Below are 24,926 nucleotides of genomic sequence, written 5' to 3'. Positions count from 1 at the left end.
AGAAGGGCTGTCTCATTACTGTCAAGTAGGGGTGGAAGTCCAGTCCAGGCTCCCAACATGGTCTCTGCAAGGAGAGGGATCAGGGATATGTGTAGAGGGTTATTTGTTATAACTCAGCAGTGGTATATAAGTCTTGGCCCTCTACTTGGCTTTCTCTGACATGACACCAGTGGGATTGAGGAATGGGGGATTGGGATGTTAGGATGTTGAAGTGTTTCACTATAGCCTATAGAGTGTGCAAGTCTAGGCTCCTCACTTGGCCTTTCCAGGCATGGGTGGGGTCATAGGTTTTTATTGTGTGGTGGTTGTCTATAGCAGAGTAATTATTTTGTAAAAGTGACATTTTGGTGTAAAAGTGAAATTTTGGTAGGCTGCCCCTTCCTCATCCTTTGGCTAAAGAGAATAGCCTTTCACTGGGGCAGTTTTGTCTGTGCCTCTTGGCATTTCAAGGTTTCTAGCTTTTGACTTCTCTAGCACTCAGTATGGGAGCTTAAGGTTAAACAAAAACCCAAGTACTTCCCTCCGTCTTTGGGTCCAGAAGTCCCTAGCTAGTATGCCATTTTTTCTCCATGTTTCAGAGTTTCTTAAATTTGTTTTATATATAATGTCCAAAGTTTTTAGTTGTACTTATTGGGAGAGATAGAGAAAAATATACTTATTCCATCTACCTGGAAGCAGAAGCAAAGAGGCTGTAATGTCTTGAAACACAATTTCAAACAAAACTACATGTCAGAGATCCAGGAAAAAGCTACAATGCCCTTCAAGATATCAGGGAGGCAATCAAATAAAGCCAACATGGGTAGTAACAGCCTTTGCAAACATAATAATATCTATAAGCACCTTCAAATAGTAATTACTTAAAAAATGATAATGCTTATTATAAACTTCTGTAAAAATCTCAGAGCCTTAATATATGAATCAGTAAAGGGCTTCTGAGAGGAGATATTAAACTACATGATGCAGGGATATGGAGAAATTGTGACTTATCCCCTGGTCTCAGTTGAGCAAAAGAGTCAAATTTTCAATGCACTCATTCCTTTTTCAAAGCCATGACATTAGTTTGGAGGGAAAAAAAAAGCACAAATTAAAAAGTTCTCATGCCCAGCTTTAGTTCTGACTGCTCTTCTTTCTGAGCCCCTTTCTCCTTTTCCTCTTCCAGTCCAGGAAGACACTGCACATAGGAAGCAACCTTTTGCAAAGAAACACTCATTTTCAAGAAAAGGTCTCTATAAACCACCTGGAGAAACAAAAAGCAGTAGCGCACCATAAAAATGACAAAAACGATCTGATTGGATATAAAATCTCAAGAGGACTGGGATATAAAGTTTAGGAGCTGGGAGATCAATTGATATGTTGTCCTGTGTTGTAAATAGCTCTGCTATGTAGGCTGACATAGTTGAAAAGCAGAGCACATTTCAGCAGTTAATTATAGAAATCCATAGGACTACATTTATTGGTTGCAGGAGGTCTATTCCAGCTAAAATCCAAATAAACTGGAGAGAGAAGATCAGGTAGGACATTCTCCAGAAACCAATTAAATAGATTTGGACAGGAACCCAAATCTAGGAGACTGTCCCAATGTTGAAATAATTTTTCCCCTTTCCCTCCTTCCTTCCTCCCTTCATTTCTCCCTCCCTCCCTCCCTTCCTTCTTTTTGGTTGGTGTGGAATAGAGGACTGCAGTGGAGAGAGAGCCAAAGAAAGGAGTTGTTTTTGTACCAGTTAGAAATGTGAACCTTGCACTCTGTACTAGTTCCTGGAAACATTGCTAGCCTACCCAGAACCATGAAAAGAACCTGCTTGGAAATTACCCAGTTTCTTTCCTTTTCCTTTAGGTACTTCCAACTCCATGACTGACTGGGCAGAAGTGAAAAATAAGGTCAAAGTCAAATCTGTTGATTTTACTACTCAGATTAAAAGGTTGGGTGAGCACAATCTAGGCAAATGAATAAGTAGAATGAATCTGGGGGGGGGGGGGAACACCTTGGGATTTCTATTGCCCTAGACACTCCTCACTGTTTTTCTTCCTATACTACCTTTCTGCAAAGGTTACAAGTCTTGCTTTGGAGTGTGCGGGGCTCACAACCCTTTTGTGGGGTCAGTGGAGATGGGAAGCCCTGCAGTTGTTGCCAAAGGGTTCAGAGACTCAAATATGTACACTAAGCACAGAAAGAAGAATGAATAACTCTCTCTGTCTCTGACACACATACATATAGACTATTTTTTTTTGTATTTTCATTTATCCTTAGTTTTTGCTTACAAAATGCAGAATTTTCAAAACATTAAAGAAATATATATTGGAATAGAGTTCCTAGTAATTCTACCTATCAAATAGAATAATGTTACCAACTTGTTTTCCTATGTTTCTCAAATTCATGGAGAAATTGTTGTGTTAAAGTGAAATGCGTATCAAAGTTATCACATTAATGGTAGATTTCTGTTGTTTTTCAATGAACAGACGCTAAAAATACAAGTACTAACTAACATTAGGAGATCCACCTATTATTGAACTTAAAAATGGGTCCCTAGGAATTTCTGCTTTTGCATAAAAATTACAGCAGCTGCGGCGAATCAGTTTTGCTCTTGTCTGCACGGAGGCAGCACGAGCAGTTACACCCTCCTAGGAGGCGGTTCCGGAGGGTCAGGCGCTCGTTGGTGCCGACAGTGAGTGGCAGCCACCGCCTCCCGCACACCCGCAGCGTTTTGATAAACAAGGAGACTCACGCCCGCAGTCGCTAGACGAGGGAGGAGCTTGGGGGCGGGGCCAGAGCGCTTGATGTGGGTGGGGTTCGAAAAGGCTTCCTATTGGTTAGCGAAGTGCGGAGACCTGAGAATCCTGATTGGTCTGGTTCCCTATCCGTGAGGGGACGGACGACCCCTGTCTCGCCCAGCCGCCCCTTTCCGCGTCGCGCTCCTCCCCTTGTCGGTGGGCTCCCGCCCTGAGCTGCAGAGCGCGTGCGCGCGCGGCCCCACGCCGCGGTCGATCCCGCCCGCTTAGCGGCGCACACTTGCAGTCAGTGGGTGAGCCGGGAGCCGCGGAGGTCACCGCGGGGAGGCGGGGCGGGGGCAGCATGGCAGCCTCCTTACGGCTCCGCGGAGCCGTCTCCGGCCTCCGGTATTGGAGCCGCCGGCAGCGCCCGGCAGCGTACAGCCTTGCAGCGGGTAAGGACCTCGCGCCTTCTCCCCCCGTCCCTCCTCCGGCTGCCCGCTTCTCGCGCCCTGACGGCCGAAGAGGTGTTTTCACGGGAGGCGCTGCGCTTGGGTCGGGGCTTAAAACCCCCAGTTTTGGCTGGTCCCAAGGCCTGGCCTCTTCTGCGGCAGCCTCTCGCACAGCTAGTCCTCCCCCTCACCCCCAGTAATCCCCCTCCACCCCCCCACCCCGGATCCAGATGAATGGCTCTCAGCGCCTTTCGGGGGACTTAGGAAGGGGTGGGAAGAGCTTGGGTTAAGGGAGGAATATTTGGCTCTGGGGCGTGTTTCTTTGGAGTTAGGGCTGCGAAGACAATTGGAGGGCCCAACCCCAGGGTCGACCTAGCCCCTATCCCTGTGACTCTCAACGCCCCCAGTTATGCACCCTGGTGGGCGTGCCATCGGGCAGTGGGGTTTGATTTTTGTTTAACCACCTTAATCGCGTGGGATGGTTTTACACAAGTGGTCGGCTATACAAACCAGGTGACAAGTCATTCCGGCACAGTTTTAGGTCACCCCCTTGACTAGCACGAGTTGCCTCCTCTGCCCCGCTTTTTTGGTAACTGTGCTACCTGAAGATGGCACTTCTGTCAGATTATTAACCAAGACACTTTCAGCGTCCTTAAAATTGTGGCCTGCACATACTCCATTTCTCCTCGCGCACCATTATAACTTATGGAAGCCAACTATCGACTTAGGAAGAGGCACTTTTTAGAGGCACAGAGATCTAATCTTTGTCGTTTTTCCAGTGAAGAACCTGAGGCCCCTTGGACGAATGAATTAAGGTATCCCATCAGGATCCAGAAAGTAGTTCTTGATTTTTTTTTTCTCATTCCTGCAGCTTCTACTACACCAGCATTCCTCTTTAATTGAAAAAAAAAATTGGTTGATTTATGGAGACATTGCCATTGTCTTTTTGTAAAAGTTTGAGAGTGTAACAATGCACTATTGAGCAGTTTCGTACTCAGGATTTTTAAGAAAGCCTTGGTACTAATATTTTTCTGATCACATAGAAAAATACCAGGCTGGGAATTTAGTGCTTGATAGCTTCCCTTCTCAGGCTCAGTAATACCTAAGCAGAACTGTGAATTTCCTGTCTGGCTTAGGCTCTATGTGATGCAAGAGAACAGCTGCTACACAATCACAGTAAGAAGATACAAACTCACAGAATCTGCTAAACTTGAGTGTAACCAGTATTTGAGCTACATGTATGTATTGAGCTACAAAAAAAATGCCTCCCACTTGGGAGATACTTAAATCTTTTAGTCACTTTTCCAGTACTAAATGTAACACCAGTTTTCACATGAATGAGCTATTGTTTAAGTGTTGATTAGCCAGGGAAGATATATGTACTACTTAGTGGTTTTATAAGGTGTTTTAATGATATTTTAATGAACCTTGGATGTACCCGTTAGAGTTATGAAAGTTCTTTGAATTCATGCTGGAAGAGCCTGAGGCCCAAGACTGTCATAGTTGCCTCTCAATTGGAAGAGCCTACCTCACAGTGCTGGTTAGACTACTTTGGCGTATAATCTTGTTCTTTGGGTTCTTTGACCCTTTGACCCAAAGATGTATGGACGTAGACTTATGATGAATTTTAAATATTTCATTTTGTGATGATTGCTTAAAACATTTCAACAATTGTTTTTACTTGGAACTGTTTAAATGTTTCTGTGAATTTTAGTTCACTAAATTTACTTTTTTTTCCCAAAGATTTTTATTTATTTATTTGATAGAGAGAGACATAGCGAGAGAGGGAACATAAGCAGGGGGAATGGGAATGGGAGAAGCAGGTATCCTGCAGAGCAGGGAGCCCTACGTGGGGCTCTCATGACCTGAGCTGAAGGCAGGCGCTTAACTGAGCCACCCAGGCACCCCACTAAATTTACTTTTGCGTTACCTTTTTTTGACATTGGAGTCTTAAAAAATAAATTAAAAATTTACGCGCAAATCTAGAGTCTAGGGACAGAAAGAACCACATTCAAATAGTAATGTTATGTAGTGTTCTGATTTCTGTGGGATATTTGTCTCTATCGTATGTTTAGTGTGTTTATATCAGATGGATGCTACTATTATAAAAATCCATACAACTTATTTACTTAAAAAAAGAGAGACCTAAAGGTTGCTAGTTAATAGCATACCTTAATTTTAAAATATTAAAAACATCAAAAAGGAAAAATAAATATTAAACTCCACATATATTACTATTTCATCACCATTTATTTAAAAGTTTTTGTATTTTATCTTAAAAGGTAATTAGTTGTAGTTTAGACTTCTTTAAACTGACAGGAAAAAATCTATAATTATAGGCCCTTTGTATTCATTGTGACTCATCAACATGTACATGGAAAAATAATTTGTATCACAGTCTTAAAATGTTCCCCTGACCAAAGGTGGAATGGGAACATTAACTGGAATCATATACAGAAGTGGGAATAACCTTTTTTTGTTGTTGTTGTTATGGCCCTTTTTGTGTATACGAAATCTACTTTCAAAGCAATGCATAGTATAAATAAAATACACATCAATTTTTTCCTTAACATTAGCCTCTAGGGTTGTACATGAAGCTCTGAAAAGCTGCAAATGGTCCTTGGACCAAAAGTTGACCTTAGACTTGTGAGATTATATACTTGTTACATTATTTCTAAAATAACTCAAACAGTAAAGGCCTTTGTAGAGTAAGTCACCACCCTTAGTTTGGTTAACTCTTAGTATTAAAGCAAATAGAATACTTATGACATAATATTATGTGATAAAATAGGATAAAAGTTGTGTATACAGTATAATCTCAATATAATGAGAAAATGCACTTAAAAGACTGGCAGGGCTATGCAAAATGCAAATAGTGATTATTTTTGTGTAGGGAGATTAACTTTTTCCCCATGATATACTTTTTCATATTTTCCAGTTTTCTACAGTTTTTTGCATTTTGATATTTAGAGCAGGCTGGTTTTTGGTAGCATGTTACGAAGATGTGGATAACTTTGCCCCTGTATTAGAGAAAAAGGACATAACCGATAAATTTTACATCTATAGATTTAGAGACTAATTTTGCCAAATTTTCTAGCTAGTTTGTTTACCAGTCAACCAGTGTCATTTTTGTATTGTGTTGACTGATTTCTTGCCAGCTTGATTTTAGCTATCATCTGATTCTATTTCTACACATTAATGTGAGTGATGTACTTAAAGGAAAATGTGTTAAGTCTGAAAGTGTAAGAAATTAGGGTAAGAATTCTTTTATGCTTATTTGAATTTCTGCCTCTTTAGGAGCATATTCTTCATTGTCCAAGCACTCCTGATGCTTCACCTTAAATAAGAGCTCTATTTCCTTAGAGAGCATCCTCTAAAATACGCTGTATCCCTTTTTCTAACACTCTGGCTCTTCTTACCTGCTGGACAAAATGGGCATTTGGCATAGGACTTGTACCCCCATATTGCTTCTTGACTACTGATAGTAAAAGTAGCAAATACTTAATGACCTATCATGTGCCAGGCACTGCTTGGCACTTTACGTGTATTATCTCAAGGAGTCCTTAAATGTCTTTAAATAACCTGAAGTAGTGACTCTTGTTGATACAACTTAATGTCTTGGGAAGTTAGGTAGCTTGTTAGTTCAAGGGCATATGTCTAAGAAGTGACCTTGCCTGGATTGGAACCTAGGTCTTATATATGGCTGTCCTTCAGAGTTGTTCTGAAACATTATCACCATCAGTAAAAACTCTTCTCTTTTGACATTAAATCATCTAATTATACTACCCTTTCTCTATCTTTGCAACAAGCAAAAATGAAATGAAGAGAACAACTGAGCCCATCATTAAAAAACTTTATCTTCATTGATTTTCATATTGGTTTATCCAAAGCTGAGCCTCAACTATAACAACTAACATCAGTGCTTTCCTACGCCTCTTTCAAGATCTCACTGCTAGGAATTGCTATACTATCTATATTTCAAAAGTTGAACTAGCCTTCTGGTTAATATTACACCACCCCCTGCCCCTGTGTTAACCAGTGTGCTGTATATCATTGTCATCTCACTTGGTCCTTTGACCCCTCCCTCTTTTCCCCCTCCAAATACATAGACATACTTTTCTGCCCCCTCATTGCGTTAAGTCCCTCTCTAGGTTTATCTGCATCCATCTCAGACCTCAGACTTAATTATAATCAGAAATTTCAGTGATGCCTTTGATAGCCTTCTGGTATTATCTTTTATCCAACTCCTGCTCTTTTTCTGGTTGACTTGCATTGCCTGTGGTCTGCGCTCCTCCTGGCTGTTCATTTAAGTAGTGTTACCACTGATAGTCTAGGAAACTTGCTGATTAGATACAATCCTTTTGTTAATCTCTGTAACATTCCTTGTTACATATCCGGATTACCCACAGCATTGCCAAATCATTGACTTTGGGCTGCCAGTGTGTGGAAGCTGTCAGTTGTAGAGAGCCAGAATTACCGTGATCGGGTTAGGTTATTTGGAGCTTGCCTCTGGCTCTGGGAAGAAGGGATGTTGGAAAGTCAACCTGCAACGTTTAATGGCTGTGGATCCACTTTGCTGGATCTGTTTAATCACCGTCTTTACTCTGATTGCTTCAGAACTGACTTTATCCCCATATGTCCACTTGATGAAAGTTCTCTCTAGAAAGTCATGTAACATTAGTAAACACTATGTGCCAGTGCTTGTATTTTATCTTATTATAAAAGTAGTTACAAAAATTATATGCACATAGTAAAAACTCAAAAGGTTATAAAAAATAGTCTTTTCTCTTAACTCTGGCCTCTCTAGATGTAACAACTGTTTCTTATGTATTCTTACAGAAATTCAATAAAAGTTAATGCATATATATTCCTTTCTCCTTATATATTATATGTGATTATATCTAATGCTCTTCAGCTTGCTTTTTTTCACTTAATAACCTATCCTGGAGATTTTTTTCACTATACTTCTAGATAACACAGTCTTTTGAACATCTGCGTAATATTTCATTGTATTGCTTTTCTGTGGATTATCAAGTGCTCTGTTAATGTGTATTTAGTTTACAATTTTTCTGCTGTTACAAACAGTACTATAATAAAATATATTTTTGTGTTGTTTAGAGTTTATGTGTAGTAGGAGTCAGAAAACTATGGCCTATAGCTGGTCCCCTGTTTTTGTAAATAAAATAGTATTGGACCGCAAGCTTGGTCATTTGTTTATAGCTTGTCTGTGGCTGCTTTAAAACTACAGTGGATGAGGAGAATAGCTGTGACAGGGCCTCATGGCCCGAAAAGCTGAAAATGTTTTCTACCTGACCCCTTAAAAAAAGTGTGAGACCTCCCAGTGTATCATAAATTCCTAGACATGGAATTACTGGGTCAAAGAGTAGGTACATTTTAATTTTAAATTTCATAATAAAATAAAAATGTAGATAATTTTTTTTCAAATTACTATCCAAAAGGCTGACCTAATATGTAATTCTGCAGTGTGTGGGAGTACATATTTTCATTAGTCCTTCCTTGCCTGTAGTTTTATCAGAGAGACAAATTTCTTCATCTGATAACTGAAAAATGATATTACATTGCTTTGTTTTATATTACTCCAATTATGACAGAATTGAATATAATTTTAAAGTTTTTTTGTCATTTAAATATTTTCTGTACACTATTTTTGTGATTTTTATCTAATTAAAAAATGAGTCATTCATATTTTTCTTCTAGATTTTAAAGAGCTATTTGCATGTAAACCAAAAAAGTGCTGTTTCTCTTGTGTGTTGCAAGTGTTTTTCCTGGTTATTTGTATTTTGTCATGTTTGTGGTATTTTTTCCATATAGATATGTTGAGTTTTTTTCCCCTTTATTATGAAAAATTTCAAGCAAAAGTATTGAAAGAATAATACAATGATATTTGTGTAATCTTTGCTTAGTGTCAACAGTTGTTAACATTTTGACCTTTGCTTTATTTCTTTCCAACTGTATTCATATCCCACTTGTATCATTTGAAAGTACAACGCAGACATCGTAACACTTCAGCCCTAAATAATGCAGACTGAATCTCCCAAGAATGAGGATGATATCCAAAATAACCAAATTATCATTACCTAAGACAATTAGCAATTCCCTAACATCATTTAATATCTAGTTCATACTTAAAGTTCCATAATTTTCTTAAGAATATCTTTTATAGGGGCACCTGGGTGGCTCACTGGGTTAAAGCCTCTGCCTTCGGTTCAGATCATGATCCCGGGGTCCTGGGATTGAGCCCTGCATCGGGCTCGCTGCTTGGCAGGGAGCCTGCTTCCCCTCTCTGTCCCAGCCTGCCTCTCTGACTACTTGTGATCTCTGTCTGTCAAATAGACAAATAAAATCTTAAAAAAAAAAAAAAAAGAATATCTTTTATAGTTCATTCTTTTTTTCTTTCTTTTTTCCAAATCAGGATCCCTCCAAACTTCATGCATTGCATTTGATTGATAAATCACTTTAATATCTTATTTGAGAGCTGTCTTCTCTTGTTCTTTTTTTCTTCTTAAAAATCTTACTTATTTGAGAGAGAGTGAGTGAGAGAGAGAGAGAGAGAGAGAAAGAGGACACAAGCTGGGTTGGAGGGGAGAGACAGAGGGAAAAGTAGGCTCTGATCATGACCTGAGCCAAAGGCAGAAGCTTAACTGACTGCGCCACCCAGGGCTCCTCTTGTTTGTTCTATAAACATGTTGACTTTTTTTTTTTAAGATTTTTATTTATTCATTTGAAAGAGAGAGCACACAATTGGGGGGTGGGGTAGAGGGACTGAGGGAGAAGCAGTCTCCACACTGAGCAGGGAACCCCATGCGGGACATGATCCAAGGCCCCAGGACTACAACCCAAGTTGAAGGCAGATGCCTAACTGACGAGCCACCCGGGTACCCCAACATGTTGACTTTTTAAAGACAGATTTATTGTAATATAGTTGACTTATAATAAACTGCACATATTTATTTATTTGAGAGATAGAGCACAAACGGGGAGCAGCAGAGGGAGAGAGGGGAAGGGAGCAGCAAACTCCCTGATGAGCAGGGAGCCTGCTGCAGGGCTTGATCCCAGGACCCTGAGATCATGACCTGAGCAGAAGGCAGATGCTTAACCAACTGAGCCACCCAGGCACCCCTAAAGTGTACATATTTAAAGCATACAGTTTGGGGTGCCCTAGTGGCTCATTTGGTTAAACATCTGCCTTTGGCTCAGGTCGTGATCCCAGGGTCCTGGGATTGAGCCCCACGTGGGGCTCCCTGCTCAAAAGGGAGTCTGCTTCTCCCTCTCCCTCTGCCCCTCCGCTCTGTTCCTGCACTCTCTCTTTCTCTCAAATAAATCAAATCTTTTTTTTTCAGTAAAGCATACAATTTAATGAGTTTTGACACATGTATGTACCTGAGAAACCATCACCAAAATTAAGATTGTGAACATATCTGACATGCCTCCAAATTTCCTCCTATCCCTTCACATATACAAATATTTATAATTATGGGGCGCCTGGGTGGCTCAGTGGGTTAAAGCCTCTGCCTTGGGCTCAGGTCATGGTCCCAGGGTCCTGGGATCGAGCCCTGCATCTGGCTCTCTGCTCAGCAGGGAGCCTGCTTCCCTCTCTCTTTGTCTGCCTCTCTGCCTACCTGTGATCTCTGTCTGTCAAATAAATAAATAAAATCTTAAAAAAAAACCCAAATATTTATAATTATGTCTTTTTACACTGGATATAGATTCCTTCCTTGATAGTAGTTGTTTCAGTACTTTAAAGATGATGCTGTACTGTGTTCTCTCTTGCCTTGTTTCTGACAAGAAATCTGCCTTATCTTTGCTCCTTTGTGTATAAAATCTTTTTCTCTGGCTGCTTTTGAGCATTTTGATTATGATGTGTCTTGGTATAGTTGTGTTTATGTTTCCCATGTTGGGGTTCCTTGGGCTTCTTGGATGTGTATGGTGGAGGGTTTATAGTTTTTGTCAAATTTGGACATTTTTGACTGTTATTTCTTCATGTCTTTTTTCCATCTCTACTTTTATCTCATTTGATGACTCCAGTTACATGTGTATTTGGCTAGTTGAAGCTGTCCCACAGCTCACTGCTGTTCTTTTTATTTATTAAGTTCTCTCTCTGCATGTTGTTTTGGATAGTTTATATTGTTACGTCTTTAAGAGCACTAATCCTTTCTTCTGCAGTATCTGTTCGGCTTTTAACCCAGTGTGATTTTCATTTTACACATGGTCGTTTTCGTCTTAATGAAATTCAGTTTTGGGTCTTTTAAAAAAAATAAATAATTAATTAATTAATATGACAGAGAGAGTACAAGTAGGCAGAGTGGCAGGCAGAGGGAGGAGAAGCCGGCTCTCTGCTGAGCAGGGAGCCCGAGCCGGGGCTTGATTCCAGGATGCTGGGATCATGACCCGAGCTGAAGCCAGTCGCTTAACTGACTGAGCCACCCAGGCACTTCAATTTTGGGTCTTTTTTTTTTTTTTTTTTTTTTTTTGTGTATCTTTCATATCTCTATCTTTGGAACAATCAGACTACAGTTATTATCACTTTAATATCCTTGCCCCCTACTTTTAACATCTGTATTGGTTTAGAGTTTGTTTCTTCTTTTTGACTTCTAAATGTTGATATTCCCTTGGGCTTTGTTCTTCCGTGTCTTTTACTCTCATTTGGCACTTTCATCAACTACCACGATTTCAGTTCTTGCCTTAAAGCAGATTGTTACCAAATATGTGTCTTTTTTTCTCATCCTATCTCTGAGATGATCTTAATTGGTTATATTTCTAAGTCTGTGGGATGTCTATCAGCTCATTGTTCAGTTACTTTAAGATGGTTATAGCTTTCTTTCTTGATTTCTCTACTTAGGTTATTGCTAGCCCTGTTTTCTTGCTGTCATCTTTGATCTTTCCTTTATTCTAGCCCATAATCCAATCTATTGCTATGTACTTTTACTTCTGGCTTTAAAATGTTATGAACTGAATGTTTGCTGCCCCCCCATATGTTGAAATCCGAACCCCCACTGTGATGGTATTAGGAGGTGAGGCCTTTAGGAAGTAATTTTGGTTATGAGGGTGGAGCCCTCATGAATGGGATTAGTATCCTTATAAAAAGAGACAGGAGAGCTTGTCCTCTCAATCTCTGCTCTTGGCCATGTTAAGATATAAGGAGATGGCCATATACAAGCCCAGAAGTGGGTTCTTACCAGACCCTGGATCTGTTGCCACCTTGATCATGGATTTCCCAGCTTCCAGAAGTGTGAGATATAAATGTTTGTTGTTTAAGCCACTCAGACTGTGGCATATTTGTTGAAGCAGCTCAAATGAACAAAGAGAGACCTGCACTAATAATACTGATACTTTTATATTAGCCTTTATATAGTTTCAGTGGTTTATTTTTATTATTAGTCTTGCCTGAGGAGACAGTTCTAGAAAAATGTTGCTAAGGCTGATGATGTCAAAGAGATGGCTGCCTGTGGCCATACCTCTTACTTAGAAAATATGGTCAAATTGTTTAGTATGCTAAATTTCCCTTCCCTTCTTTACTCTTCCCCTTCCACTTCTGTTTCCTTCCTTCCTTCCAAGATCTGTCCATCCATGTTAGAGATTAGATTCTCATCCATGTTAGAGAGAGACAGAGTGCACAGTGGGGAGGGGCAGAGGGAGAGGGAGAGGGAGAGAGAAAATTCCAAGCAGACTCCCTGCTGAGCGTGGAGCCCATCTCAGGCTCAATCCCACTACCCTGAGATCATGACCTGAGCTGAAATCAAGGGTTGGGTGCTTAACTGACTGAACCACCCTGGCACCCTGCATTGTTTCTTTCAATCTTAATTTGTGTTGTTTGTTTCTTTGTGCATCCTCTAGGAATAGTGAAGGCAGTGTCATATAGTGGTTAAAAGGGAAGAACCTAGAGTTACATTGGTTGAATTTGAAACTTAGCATTGCAGTTTAGTATAGTCTTGGGCATTTCATTTAAATTCACTAAGTGTCAGGGCTCTCAGCTGAAAGGAGGGAATGATAGGATATGATGACAATGCTATTTATAAAGTGTTTAGTAAGATCTGGCATGTAGTAAAATTGCCAAGAATAATTTTTACTGTTATTTTTTTCTTGGCTTTTCTATTTCCTTGCATATAGTCCTGTCCTTTTTTATAAGGAGTTCCCTTCCTTCCTACTCTCCTTTCCATTTGAAATCCTGGAATACTCAGGTCACGTGCTACCTTCTTTAAGTACTTAAACCGGATGAATTCTCCTTTATGTCAGCATTGTTTTTGATACTTTATTTTTTTATTATTACTATTATTTTTATTTTAAGATTATTTATTTATTTGTCAGAGAGAGTAGAAGCATGGAGAGCAGCAGGCAGAACAGGCAGAGCAGGTAGAGGGAAAGCAGGCTGCTGAGCAAGGAGCCCAGTGTGGGACTTGATCCCAGGACCCTGGGATCATGACCGGAGCCAAAGGCAGACACCTAACCCACTGAGCCACCCAGGTGTCCCTGTTTTTCATACTTTATCTTCAACTTTCCTTTGTTGGTATTTGTGTACATAGTTTATTTCCTTTTGGATTTTAAGCATGTTGACAGCAAGGACTATATGTCATTGTGTCTTCTGTGGCATCTGGCAAGGTACTTAATAGTAGCTTCCTGTTTTTGAATGTGTGAATGAACATGGTTCTACCTTGCCATAGTTATTGACCTAGAGTGAATTGTCTGTTAAATTAATTGTTTTTAAATCACAGTCATCCTAGTTTCCAATATTTTTAGTTAAATGATACCTTTCCAAGTTTCATACCATACTCTGTTACAATAGTTATTAGCATCATCATTAGTTATTAGTGCTAGAGTTCTCTTACAAAGTATGCTTCTCATTCTGTTTAATATTGTAACATTTAAATTAGATGGCATTTCTCTGTCACTGAACCCCTTGTGGGCCAGAAAGTCAGCCACAGGAGTCCTATAATACCCATGGTATTAAACTTAGCACTGGTAGGGTGATGTTGCACAAGAATGACACCCATGTTTAATGGAAATGTTAGAGTCAAGCGTCAAGTTAAAAGGAATTAAATATGCTTCTAACCCAAGAAGACCTCTATTTCTTTTTTTAAGATTTTACTTTATGTAATCTGTACACCATTATGGGGCTCAAACTCACAACCCTGAGATCAAGAGTTGCATGCTTCACCACTGAGCCAGTCAGGCACCCAGAAGTCTTCTATTTCTTTTCTTTTCTTTCTTTTTTAAAATTTAAGTTCAGTTAATTAACATATAACGTAGTATTTGTTTCAAAGGTACAGATCTGTGATTCATCAGTGTTATATAATACCCAGAGCTGATTACAACACATACCCTCCCCAATGTCCATCATCCAGTTACACCATCCCTCTCCCCTCCAGCAACCCTCAGTTTGTTTTGTTTGATTAAGAGTCTCTTAGGGTTTGTCTCTCTCAAGACCTCTATTTCTTAAGCTTTAGGGCTTCAAATAATTTGGTTTTAGGAAATCTAATTGCATTTAAATTAAATTCAGGGACGAGCAGGGATCCATCAGTTGAGAGGATCTGAAACTCAAAGGGGTGACTGACTGTAATTAGTTGGTATACTACACAGTTGTATAACTAGAGTCCTTGAAAGACAAAGGAAAAGTAAAGCTTTCAGTGGCCAGGGGAAAGGGCAAGTAGAGCTCTCCTCTCAGTAGACTGGGAGCTGTTCGAGGGCAAGGACTGTATGTATCTTGCTTATGTCTATCTCTGGCTCTGTCATAGTATTTCATGCAGTAAATACTTGTTGAGTGGAGTTCTAATCTAGAAATGAAGAAATGATGTGTAAGGTTATTTTCATGGCAATGCAAAGTCCCTTTGCTCTTTCTTGCAAAAATCATTACTTTGGATTGTGTGCCCCAGTATGATTTCAAAAGGCCTCTGTGAAAATGAAGAAAATCAAACAAAACCTGCATACAGCTTTTTAAGAACAATTCCTTTTCTGTAAATGGAAATGCCTCTTCTCTGAAAGTGAATGGAGTTATTAGCCCAAGGCACTGAAACTATTACCCTTGCCATTTAAAGCCCATGGAAGCATTTCCATCTCCCCTAGAACCCATGTTATAAACTGGTGACTTAGTTAGTTTAACATTTTACTGAGATTTTTTTACACCATTGGAGGGGATGATTTCTATAAATATGGGGGTGGGAAGGTAAAAAACTTTTTTCTATTCTTGGACCTTGTCCAAGATACATGTTTTATTGAGTATTTTGCTTGTCATACGCATTATTAAAGGTGATAATATAGATAGTGTTGGGTCCCCCAATAATGGGTCCATGGTCAAAGGAGCGAGACTGTTACAAAGCGAAGGTCAAGCAAAGCTTTATTTGGCACCAAGCACCATTTTGGATCAATCAGACTGTTGGGGCCACCCATTACAGAGAAGATGACCCCTCCCTGCCTCACAGACTAACTTTTATAGAGCAAAGGCCACGTGGTTGGACCTGGCCACGCACAGGTGACCAATGAGATTATAACGCACAGAGAAAGCTGCACAGTCATGCTAGGTCACACATAAGTGGCCAATCAAATTACAGTTCACCCCATAGTAGCTATTTGAACTAGCCTTTCACCTTAGTCAGAATTGGCGCCCAAAAGGCGCCCAAAAGGCGGGGCCCACACTCTTTGGTAGCTAGGGAGACAGTATGTGCGCTCTACTGATTGGATGTCTCCACCTGACCCGACTCTTCCTTGCATTGGGGCTATTACCTCCACCTGACCTGACCCACCCTTCGTTACCTGGGACTGGTTTCCCGGACTTGCTTTTAAGTAAGTTCCCCTGGCGGGGTGGGGGGGGCAGGGTCAATTTAAGTTTTACTGCATAAACAACAAAATGGCTCTTCGACCGAGGTCGGGCCCATCTGGATAAATAGGCCCTTACAATAGAATCTAAAGTACATCACATAATAGTAAAACACATATTTTAGAAATGAGAACATTTTTAAATTTATTGTTAAAAATGGCAAAAGGGATGTTATATAGGTAGAAAGCAGGAGAGATTGCTTAAAATTGTATAGTTGTTTCCTATAGAACTAAATAATTAGATGTTTGTACGTGGTTGATGTCTTTAAATGTGATTAGATCATTAGTTTAAAACTAGCATTTTAAAGGTTTTTTTAAAAATAGAAAACATTTTAGGGCTCCTGGGTAGTTCAGTTTGTTGAGCATCTGCTTTCAGGTCAGGTCATGATCCCAGGGTGTGGAGTCCTGCATCTAGCTCCAAGCTCAGCCTCTCCCTCTGCCTGCTGCTCTCCCTGCTTGTGCTCTCTCTTGATATCTCTGTCACTATTTGTCTCTATCAAATAAATAAAATCTACAAAAAATTAAAATAAAGATAGAAAACATCTCAGTAACAATTGACTTAACTAATACTGAATGAATGTTTACAATAAGAAATGTCACTGCCCTTACTGAAAGTAATTTATTGAAATCAGTATGTTCTAGGTCAATGGCTTCTAAGACTCCAGTTGGATTCATTGGACTGGGCAACATGGGGAATCCAATGGCAAAAAACCTCATGAAACATGGCTATCCACTCATTATTTATGATGTGTTCCCTGATGCATGCAAAGAGTTTCAAGATGCAGGTGAACAGGTAAAGCCTTTTCTTTAGATTTGTTATAGATTTTGATGTTTAAAAATAAATATGACAAATGAGGAGTATACACAATGGAATTATAAACCTACTTCATTGTTAATCATATACATGTTACAGATTTATTTTTGTATTGTTGTTATTGTTAACTTTCATCCAGCATCCGTCTGTGCAGCAGAGATTGAGGCGGTCTGTTCTTTGGCAGGTGACTTCAAGCATTTCTCAGGTTGGGTCAAAGGGCTTGTTTTGGCTCTGTATCAGTTTTCTGAGATTGTAACTTTACTGATTGTGCTATGAAAGCAGGTAGTTTGGTAGAAATAGCTTCCCATGTTATTGAGAGGCATAATTTGTCTTAGGCCAAGAATAGGTTAGGGATAGGAAACGCAGTTTGAATCCCAGCTTAAATACTTACCTGCTTTCTTACTGGGGGCAAGTTATTTCAGCTGTCTTCCTTATCTGTAATATGGGAATGATGACAACGTGTGTCATTAGATTATGAGGCTTAAATGAGAATATATGTAAATGTATTTCGTAAATATTGTGTGGCAACACTTTGTGAATATGTGTTATTGGCCATTAAACCAGGAGACAACCTAGCAACACTGTGTGCCATATGAAGTACAGTGCTGAGTGAATGAAGTATCTCAAGTGTTCTGTTATTAGGCTGTCATTCTTGTTTGAAGAATTTCTGGACTAGAGTATATCCTACTCATTTTTAATTATAGGCTTAGCACTTGTTTCAGAAACTCAGAATGCTTTGTTTCAAGACCTTGTCACGTAAAAATTTTATGATTCGGATACAGTATTTTCTATAGTACTTTAATTTCTTCAAATGTAAAATTCAAATAGCTATATAGGAAAGATGTTAGCATCTACTGCTCAGTTCCTGTTTGAATTTGTTAACCTTTACCAATAACTCACATAACAGGAGATCATATATTAGTAATTGAATTTAGAGTTTCGTTTTTTTTGAGATATGAAGGAAGTTCTGTGCAGGTTGTGGAGTGGTAAGGCTGAATGTAATCCCAGAATTGGGGGAGTACTAAAAATTTTCTGAGAAATATAGAAAAAAAATGAGACAAAAATTAAACAGCCCACTTCTGGATGATAGACTTAAAGCAAATACTAAGAAACGTAATGCCTGTGTAAAGAGCAGTGTAGATTTCTAGAAATTTCTGCCTTAGGGTAGAATTCTACTTTAGGGTAGAATTTTTGAATATCTGCTGTATGTCTAACAGTCCACCTAGTGCTGCGGAGAATAAAACAGGTTGAGTTGGATCTGACAGCGTGTTAGGTGTGTCTCCGGTGGCAAGACTCAATACTAGTACAAGGAAGTTTCTATTAAAATTGCGTTTTGATGACAATAAAGTACTGAAGCAGTTTTTGAGGAGAAAAAAATAATAATTGTTAATAATCACTTCATTTCTGATAGGGAACTATAACTGTTAAAGAGTCATTTCATTTCTCAGAGGAACTACAAAAATATTAAGTATAATCTTTGCTCACCTCCAAACAGAAATGATGTAGTTTGAAATGAATGTGGTAGAGACAGGATCTCCCAGATTCCTAAATAAAAATGAGAAGATTCTAGGACACTGGTTCGTTCAGTTATTGGATATTCCTTTTCCTTGAGATATATAAGTGGGTATGAGGAAAGAAAGAAGATGGATTGTGGGTAGCTGCTCCTCTCAGATTAGTGAAGAGTAAAGACTTATTTTAGCTTCTTGTCTACAGTTCCCATCCCTGCCCCCAACACATGGTGGGAAAGTTCTGAGGCAACAGCCTGGAAGAGAGAATCCTCCTTTCCCACATCTTCTCTTCCTCACATCTCTGGTTCCCCTATGACCTTGACTCTGTGAGATCCTCTGAGTATTGATTATGACAGCAGTGGAGGGTAGGAGAATATGAAACTTAGACGAATGAAAGGAGAAGGATAAAGGATAAGAAAGCTTTGGGCCTGAGGGGGAATATCATGCCATAATAAAATGAAAACATTTATTAAATAATTTATGCTCGCAGTCTAAAAAACGTTTTGAATAGTGGTGATGTCATTGGAACAAGTGTGATTTCCTAAGATCAGTACTTCAAAAAGTAACAATGTGGATGAATAAGTTCTGATATATTAAAATGTCAGCACTATTATTTCATAGCTATATTTAGTTTAAAAAATTTTTGGATAAAAGAACAAATGAGTTTCGTTCTACTACGAAAAGACAAAGACCAGACGTGGAATGGGATAGAAAAATGTAGGTGAAAACCTTGAAACTTACTGCCATTGTGCACAGTAGTGCAATGAAGCGTTCAAGGTTTCAGCAATTCAAGAGTGTGTTTGTGTTGATACTTCCATTTTTAAGAACAAGCGTCCCTCCCGCAACTGCCCCTGCCTTCTCCCAACATTGCTCTGTGAGGTAAAGCTGATAAAATGGCAGCCAAAGAATATGAGGTCCCCCCGCTGCCAACGATTGCATAGACTGGATAGTTGATTTCTAATGTTGACTGTGCTTTCAGCGAGAAATTTGCAGGGAGAGAAGGTACCAAAATAGGTTCTAGAGAGCTTTGGACATTCCTTTGAAGAAGTGCTTTTTTTTTTTTTTGGTAAAGCAAAAAGTGGGGATTTTTTGTTTCTTTTCATCGTTTAACTGAAGAGTTGGGGAGTGGTCTGGCCCATGGCACAGCCAAATTTTGGGCATAGACGTTATCAGGTTCCTTTCTGTCTGCCTTTTGTCTCTGCTTTGCTCCAAGGCTCCTCCCTCATTCCAAGAGGCTACGTGATAGCCCCCTGCAGTTCCAGGTGAAGAAATGCTTTAGATATTCCAACCCTGGAGGTTTTCTTTAAGCCCAGTCTAGTAGTAGAACATATTGCATGGGTTATGAAGGAAATAAAAACTTTGACATGTTAAAAATGTTTGACATGATTGGTGGTATTTAATCAATTTATTATGCCTTTAGATGTTAACCTTTTCTAGGGGTGCCTGGCTGACTCAGTCAGTAGAGCATGTGATTCTTAATGGGGTTGTGAATTCAAGCCCCATGTTGAGCATAGAATTTACTTTAAAAAATAGTGTGAATTTGGGGCACCTGGGTGCTTCAGTTGTTTGAGCATCCAACTCTTGATCTCAGCCCCAGGTCTTGATCTCAGGGTTGTGAGGTTAAGCCCTGTGTTAGGCTCTATGGAGGGCATGGAGCCTACTTAAAAACAAAACAAAACAAGGGATGCCTGCCTGGCTCAGTTGGTTGAGCGACTGCCTTCGGCTCAGGTCATGATCCCAGCGTCCTGGGATCGAGTCCTGCATCGGGCTCCTTGCTCCGCAGGGAGCCTGCTTCTCCCTCTGCCACTCTGTCTGCCTGTGCTCTCTCTCTGACAAATAAATAAATAAAATCTTTAAAAAGCAAAACAAAACAAAACAAAAAACAACAACAACAAAAAACTTAACCTATTTTGATAGGGTATTTATACTTGGTTAAATATGATTTTGGTCCTTTCCACAAAAAATGTGGGTATTCCTCTTTCAGTGTCCCTTTATTATATCCTTATTTCTGTTGGAAGCTCAGGTTTAACCTACAAAGATGCATCATTTCAACTTTTATAATCTTTCCTAAGAATGTAACCTGCATTACAAAGGTAATTATCAAAGCTTTGTTTATTAGAAATCATGAATTGATAAATTGTGAATGCAGTGGTATAAAAAACCCTGGAACCAGACTGCCGGGGCTTAAATCTCAGCTCTACCATTTGCTGGCTGTGTAACTTTGGACAAATTATTTAACTCTTCTTACTTAAATTTCCTCATTTTATTTTATTTTATTTTTTTTAAAGATTTTATTTATTATTTGACAGAGAGAGATCATAAGTAGGCAGAGAGGCAGGCAGAGAGCGAGGGGGAAGCAGGCTCCCCGCTGAGCAGAGAGCCCGATGCGGGACTTGATCCCAGGACACTGGGATCATGACCTGAGCCGAAAGCAGAGGCTTTAACCCACTGAGCCACCCAGGTGCCCAAATTTCCTCATTGTATAAGATGGTGATTTATTTATTTATTTATTTATTTATTTTTTTATTTGACAGATCGCGAGTAGGCAGAGAGGCAGGCAGAGAGAAAGAGGAGGAGGCAGGCTCCCTGCTGAGCAGAGAGCCCGATGCGGGACTCGATCCCAGGACCCTGAGATCATGACCTGAGCTGAAGGCAGAGGCCCCAACCACTGAGCCACCCAGGCGCCCAAAGATGGTGATTTTAATAGTACCTTTTTAGTCATGGAGAACCTGGCATGTAGAGAGTGCTATTACTGCTATTATTAGTCTTACTGCTGTTGTTATGGTGGTGGTTGTTGTATCTCTGCCATCTGTCTCCCAAATCTTCATTCCCTAACACCACTCATAGAAACATACTAGTCTTGGCTGAGTCTCTGAGTCCAGAGTGCTTTGGAAGAGAACTATAGATGTATATATTTCTTTTTAGATTTTATTTATTTATTTGAGAGAGTGAGCAGGGATAGCAAGAGAAAATAGGAACTGGGAGGAGAGGGAGCAGTAGACTCCCCACTGAGCAGGGAACCTGATGTGGGACACGATCCCATCACCCTGGAATCATGAACTGAGCCGATGCTTAACCAACTGAGCCATCTAGGTGCCCTATAGACATATTTTTAAATGAAAGAATGATAGTAAAAATTAAAACCATACTAGGAGATAAAGTGATTTGATAGCATCCCTGTTTAAGAATACATTCTGCACTGTCCCTTCCATCCCACTTTCATTTTACAGAAGATACCAGTTTCTCTTTAAGTGTTAGTGTCAAGGGCATATGACTTGTGCTTCATTTTCATTGTCTAGGAATTTCCTTGGAGATGCTGCCGATCTGTGCCATAGTCTTGGGACTTTTACACCACTCCTGTGTGAGTTTCCTGGTTGAACTAGGCTTAATTAGATTGTCTTTTCTTTTGTTTTCTCTTTGAAAACTTGGAAGCTATCTTGTTGTTCCTGGGTTGTAAGGCTGAGCATGTTTGGTTAAGTAATTCTCTTGGGATCTAAGCTGGCATCCACTCAGGTCTTGTTAAATGAGGACTTTAAAAGCCTCTTACTGAGTGTGCTCCGTCATTGTTGACCAAATGTTTTAAGATGTAGGCACAAACTGTTTTTGTCAGTTTTTCTACTGTAGTGTAATTTTGAAGTAACAGTGTGCTTTTCTACTTAGAAAGATTAAAAAACACAGAATGGTAGGTTTAACCAAGGTCATGTTCATCTTATTTCTTAGCAAGTTTCTCTTACCCACTTGACTTACTTGGAAGCAATGCTGAGCTTAATTTATGTGACTGTTTTATTTGGAAGAGACAATGAGATTTTTCTTTGTGGAAAGCAACTAGTTAACAGTTGTCTTCTTCTGATGGATACGTAAAAAGGAGGTGCAGTTCCCTCAGATTACTCTGGGCCTTGATGCTCGAAGCCTCCCTCCTTCCCCTGACCCAGCAAAGCAGATTTTGTCTTTAATTTGTCCAGTCTTCTACTCCTTATATTGCATACCTGCCATTGATGGGTACTAGCATACAGATGAATCTAAATCCGGAGAAATTGGCTACAAAAATTCTCAAAGACTGAAGAGATAATGGTACACAAAGGAACCAATTTCCTATAGTTAAAATTGAGATAATGGAAAAATAGAGTCATCTTAATTCATAATAATTTAGGATTGAAGCAGATGGAATTAGCGAGAGATCTTTCTGGATGGTCATGACAGAGCAGAGCAGAGCAGTGACCAAGTCAGCCAGGTCAGTGACTGTCTGCAGACAGAAGGTACAGAAGAATCTTATTAATACTGTACCTTTGTACTGATATATCTCATGAGCTCTTTTTCACAGAGGCTCTACCTTCCTAGAACTTAAGTGGAAAATTTCTTTACCTAAGTTTCCTTTCTACTTTGGAGATCGAAGCCCTTAAGGATAACCCAAGTCACTATTCTTACTTTATAGATTTAGGAACTGAAGCCAGAGAGGTTAAGTGATTTTTACAAAATCACACATGGGCTTGGTGGCTGAGCTGCAACTGAACCTGGGTCTTTGGCTTCCCAAATTAGTGTTCCTTTCACTGATCCATGCTGTCTTTGCTTATCCATTCAATTAGTAAATGTAATTGAAGGGACTCTAATTAGTTTGGCTTCTAAAGGCTTTTGTGGTTAGTGTCAGACTGGCAACAAGGTTTGTTTTTTTCCCTCCAGCTTTTGAGTCGTGGCCAAATTTTGTCAGTCAATTATTTCAGAGTCTTGAAGTCAAGATGATTTGAATAGCTGGACACACATGTCTGTGTGTCTGTCTAATAAACTTGCCTTCTGTAGTGCAAATTAGAGATTTACTATAATGTACCAAATGTATACAGTCATTAGATATGGAGCAGTTGTGGCCAATACAGTGGTGACATTCCAGCTATCACTATCATTGTGTGTTTTTTCCGGATCTGTGAGCTTTGACACTAAATAATATATAATTGAGGGATTAGCAGTACTCTGGCAATCCAGGCATCCCAAGAAGCAGATGCTAGGGATGCAGGGGGCTGATTGGGCACCCCATGCACTTGGCAGTTACATGAATTGGCACGGCCAGTTCATAGGTATGAGAAGCTTGGAGGTGTGAAGTATACTTAGATCTGTGAACTAATTGTTGGTGCCCCTAAGGGCACCTCTCAAGGAGTTATTTAGGTGGAATTGAATTTCCTTCAATGGAAGAGACTCACTGAATTCCTAAGAGGAAGTCTGAAATTGACTCTTAGACCTCAGGGCTTACCACAGTCTCTGAAAGATCGAGAGAAGGAAGGGCCACTGAAAGGTGTGCCATCATTTTGCATTGTCTGTATTACTTCATTGAAGGGGGGACGAAGAGATGAAGCTCTCTGTATAACCCATATTCTTGATACAGTCCTGGAATAGAGAAATACTGCTCCTATAACTTTTCCTATTCTTATACTCATCTTATTCAGCTCTGTTTTTCTTGAGTCAACCTGAGCTGTTTACCAGCAAACAGTTGCCTCTTTTTGAATCTCAGCATTTATTTGGGTGTCAGAAAGGTTTTTACTTAGCTGAAGTATGTCATTGTAATTCCACAGAAAAAAACGATTTTTTTTTTTTTTCAGAATTTTTAGGGCAAATCCCAGTGATGTATCAAAATGTACCATTGATGTGCTACATTGTAGCCTCTAAAATACCGTATTGCCTTTAGAATGAAATATTGAAAGAGAGGGTATCTCTTTTTTTGTTTTAGGGTCTGAGATTCTTTATGTTAGAATTTAATGTTAATTTACAAAGTGTTAGGATACTTGATTGCCTGACATTTTAAAGTATGACTTATGAAATTAGTTTATGTTAAAACTGTGTTTGTCTCAAATTTGATTTCTAAGCTAATAGTCTGTTAGGGAAAATTGAATTGTGATTACCTCTGGCTCATAATACTTAGATTACACACTGTTTGCCTTTCCATTCTTCCACTTTCATCAACTGTACGTCAAAGATGAAAAAAAAAAACGTTAGGTATCATTCTGCTACACAAGAAGCAGAGGCATTCCCGTTTCTAGGTTGCTTATATGGTAGTTCACATTTCCTAGCAGAAAATATGTCCATTTCTGATACATGTGTACCTCATTTTACAGAGAAATCTTCAGTTATCCTCCTGACAGTCATTTTGTCTTTTTTTTTTTTTTTAAGAGAGATAAAGCTTTCATGACAGTTGGGGTGATGGATTCTTTTTTTTAAAGGAGCGTTTGAATCAAGAAGTGAGCTCCCAGCCTCTTCTGACCTCTTTGGTCGCCAACATGCTGGCCAGGCATATCAAGGGGCATGTGTGAGAGAGAGCAGGGTTTTGGGGAATGCCAGTGAGGGTGCGTACATCTCTGCATGCATGCATACATACACAGGATGGACAGTAACTTTCCTTGTCAATGTGTTTGTGGTCATCATAAGGCGGAAATGAGGGTGGAAATGAGCATACCTTGATGCCTATTTGTGTGTCTTTCTTGTATCTCCAGTTTCCACAAGATTCCTGGTAGCTCACATGCTCAGCCTTTATGATGGTACTTATAGCTCATTCAGGAGGTGCTCACATCCTTGTCCTTGACCTTTTCCTTTCCTTACAGGCTTAATTTTTTGCTTTTTTTCCTCTTGAAAATGGAG

General features: G+C 39.6%; 1 protein-coding gene across 1 annotated transcript in view; it reads left to right on the top strand.

The window, feature by feature from the left end:
• The first annotated feature begins 2,937 nt into the window (after window positions 1-2,937).
• The window catches only part of HIBADH (3-hydroxyisobutyrate dehydrogenase), a 109,874-nt gene continuing 87,885 nt past the window's right edge, over window positions 2,938-24,926 (top strand). The window contains exons 1-2 of the mRNA XM_047694640.1: window positions 2,938-3,161; window positions 16,619-16,779. Coding sequence (XP_047550596.1) covers window positions 3,071-3,161; window positions 16,619-16,779 — 252 coding nt within the window. The 5' untranslated portion in view covers window positions 2,938-3,070. The remainder of the gene's footprint in view (window positions 3,162-16,618; window positions 16,780-24,926) is intronic.

This window comes from Lutra lutra, chromosome 11 (genome assembly GCF_902655055.1).
Source record: "Lutra lutra chromosome 11, mLutLut1.2, whole genome shotgun sequence".
In the NCBI taxonomy this organism is placed as follows: domain Eukaryota; kingdom Metazoa; phylum Chordata; class Mammalia; order Carnivora; family Mustelidae; genus Lutra; species Lutra lutra.
The sequence above is the reverse complement of the archived record's forward strand: the minus strand, read 5'-3'. Positions and strand labels throughout refer to the sequence as shown.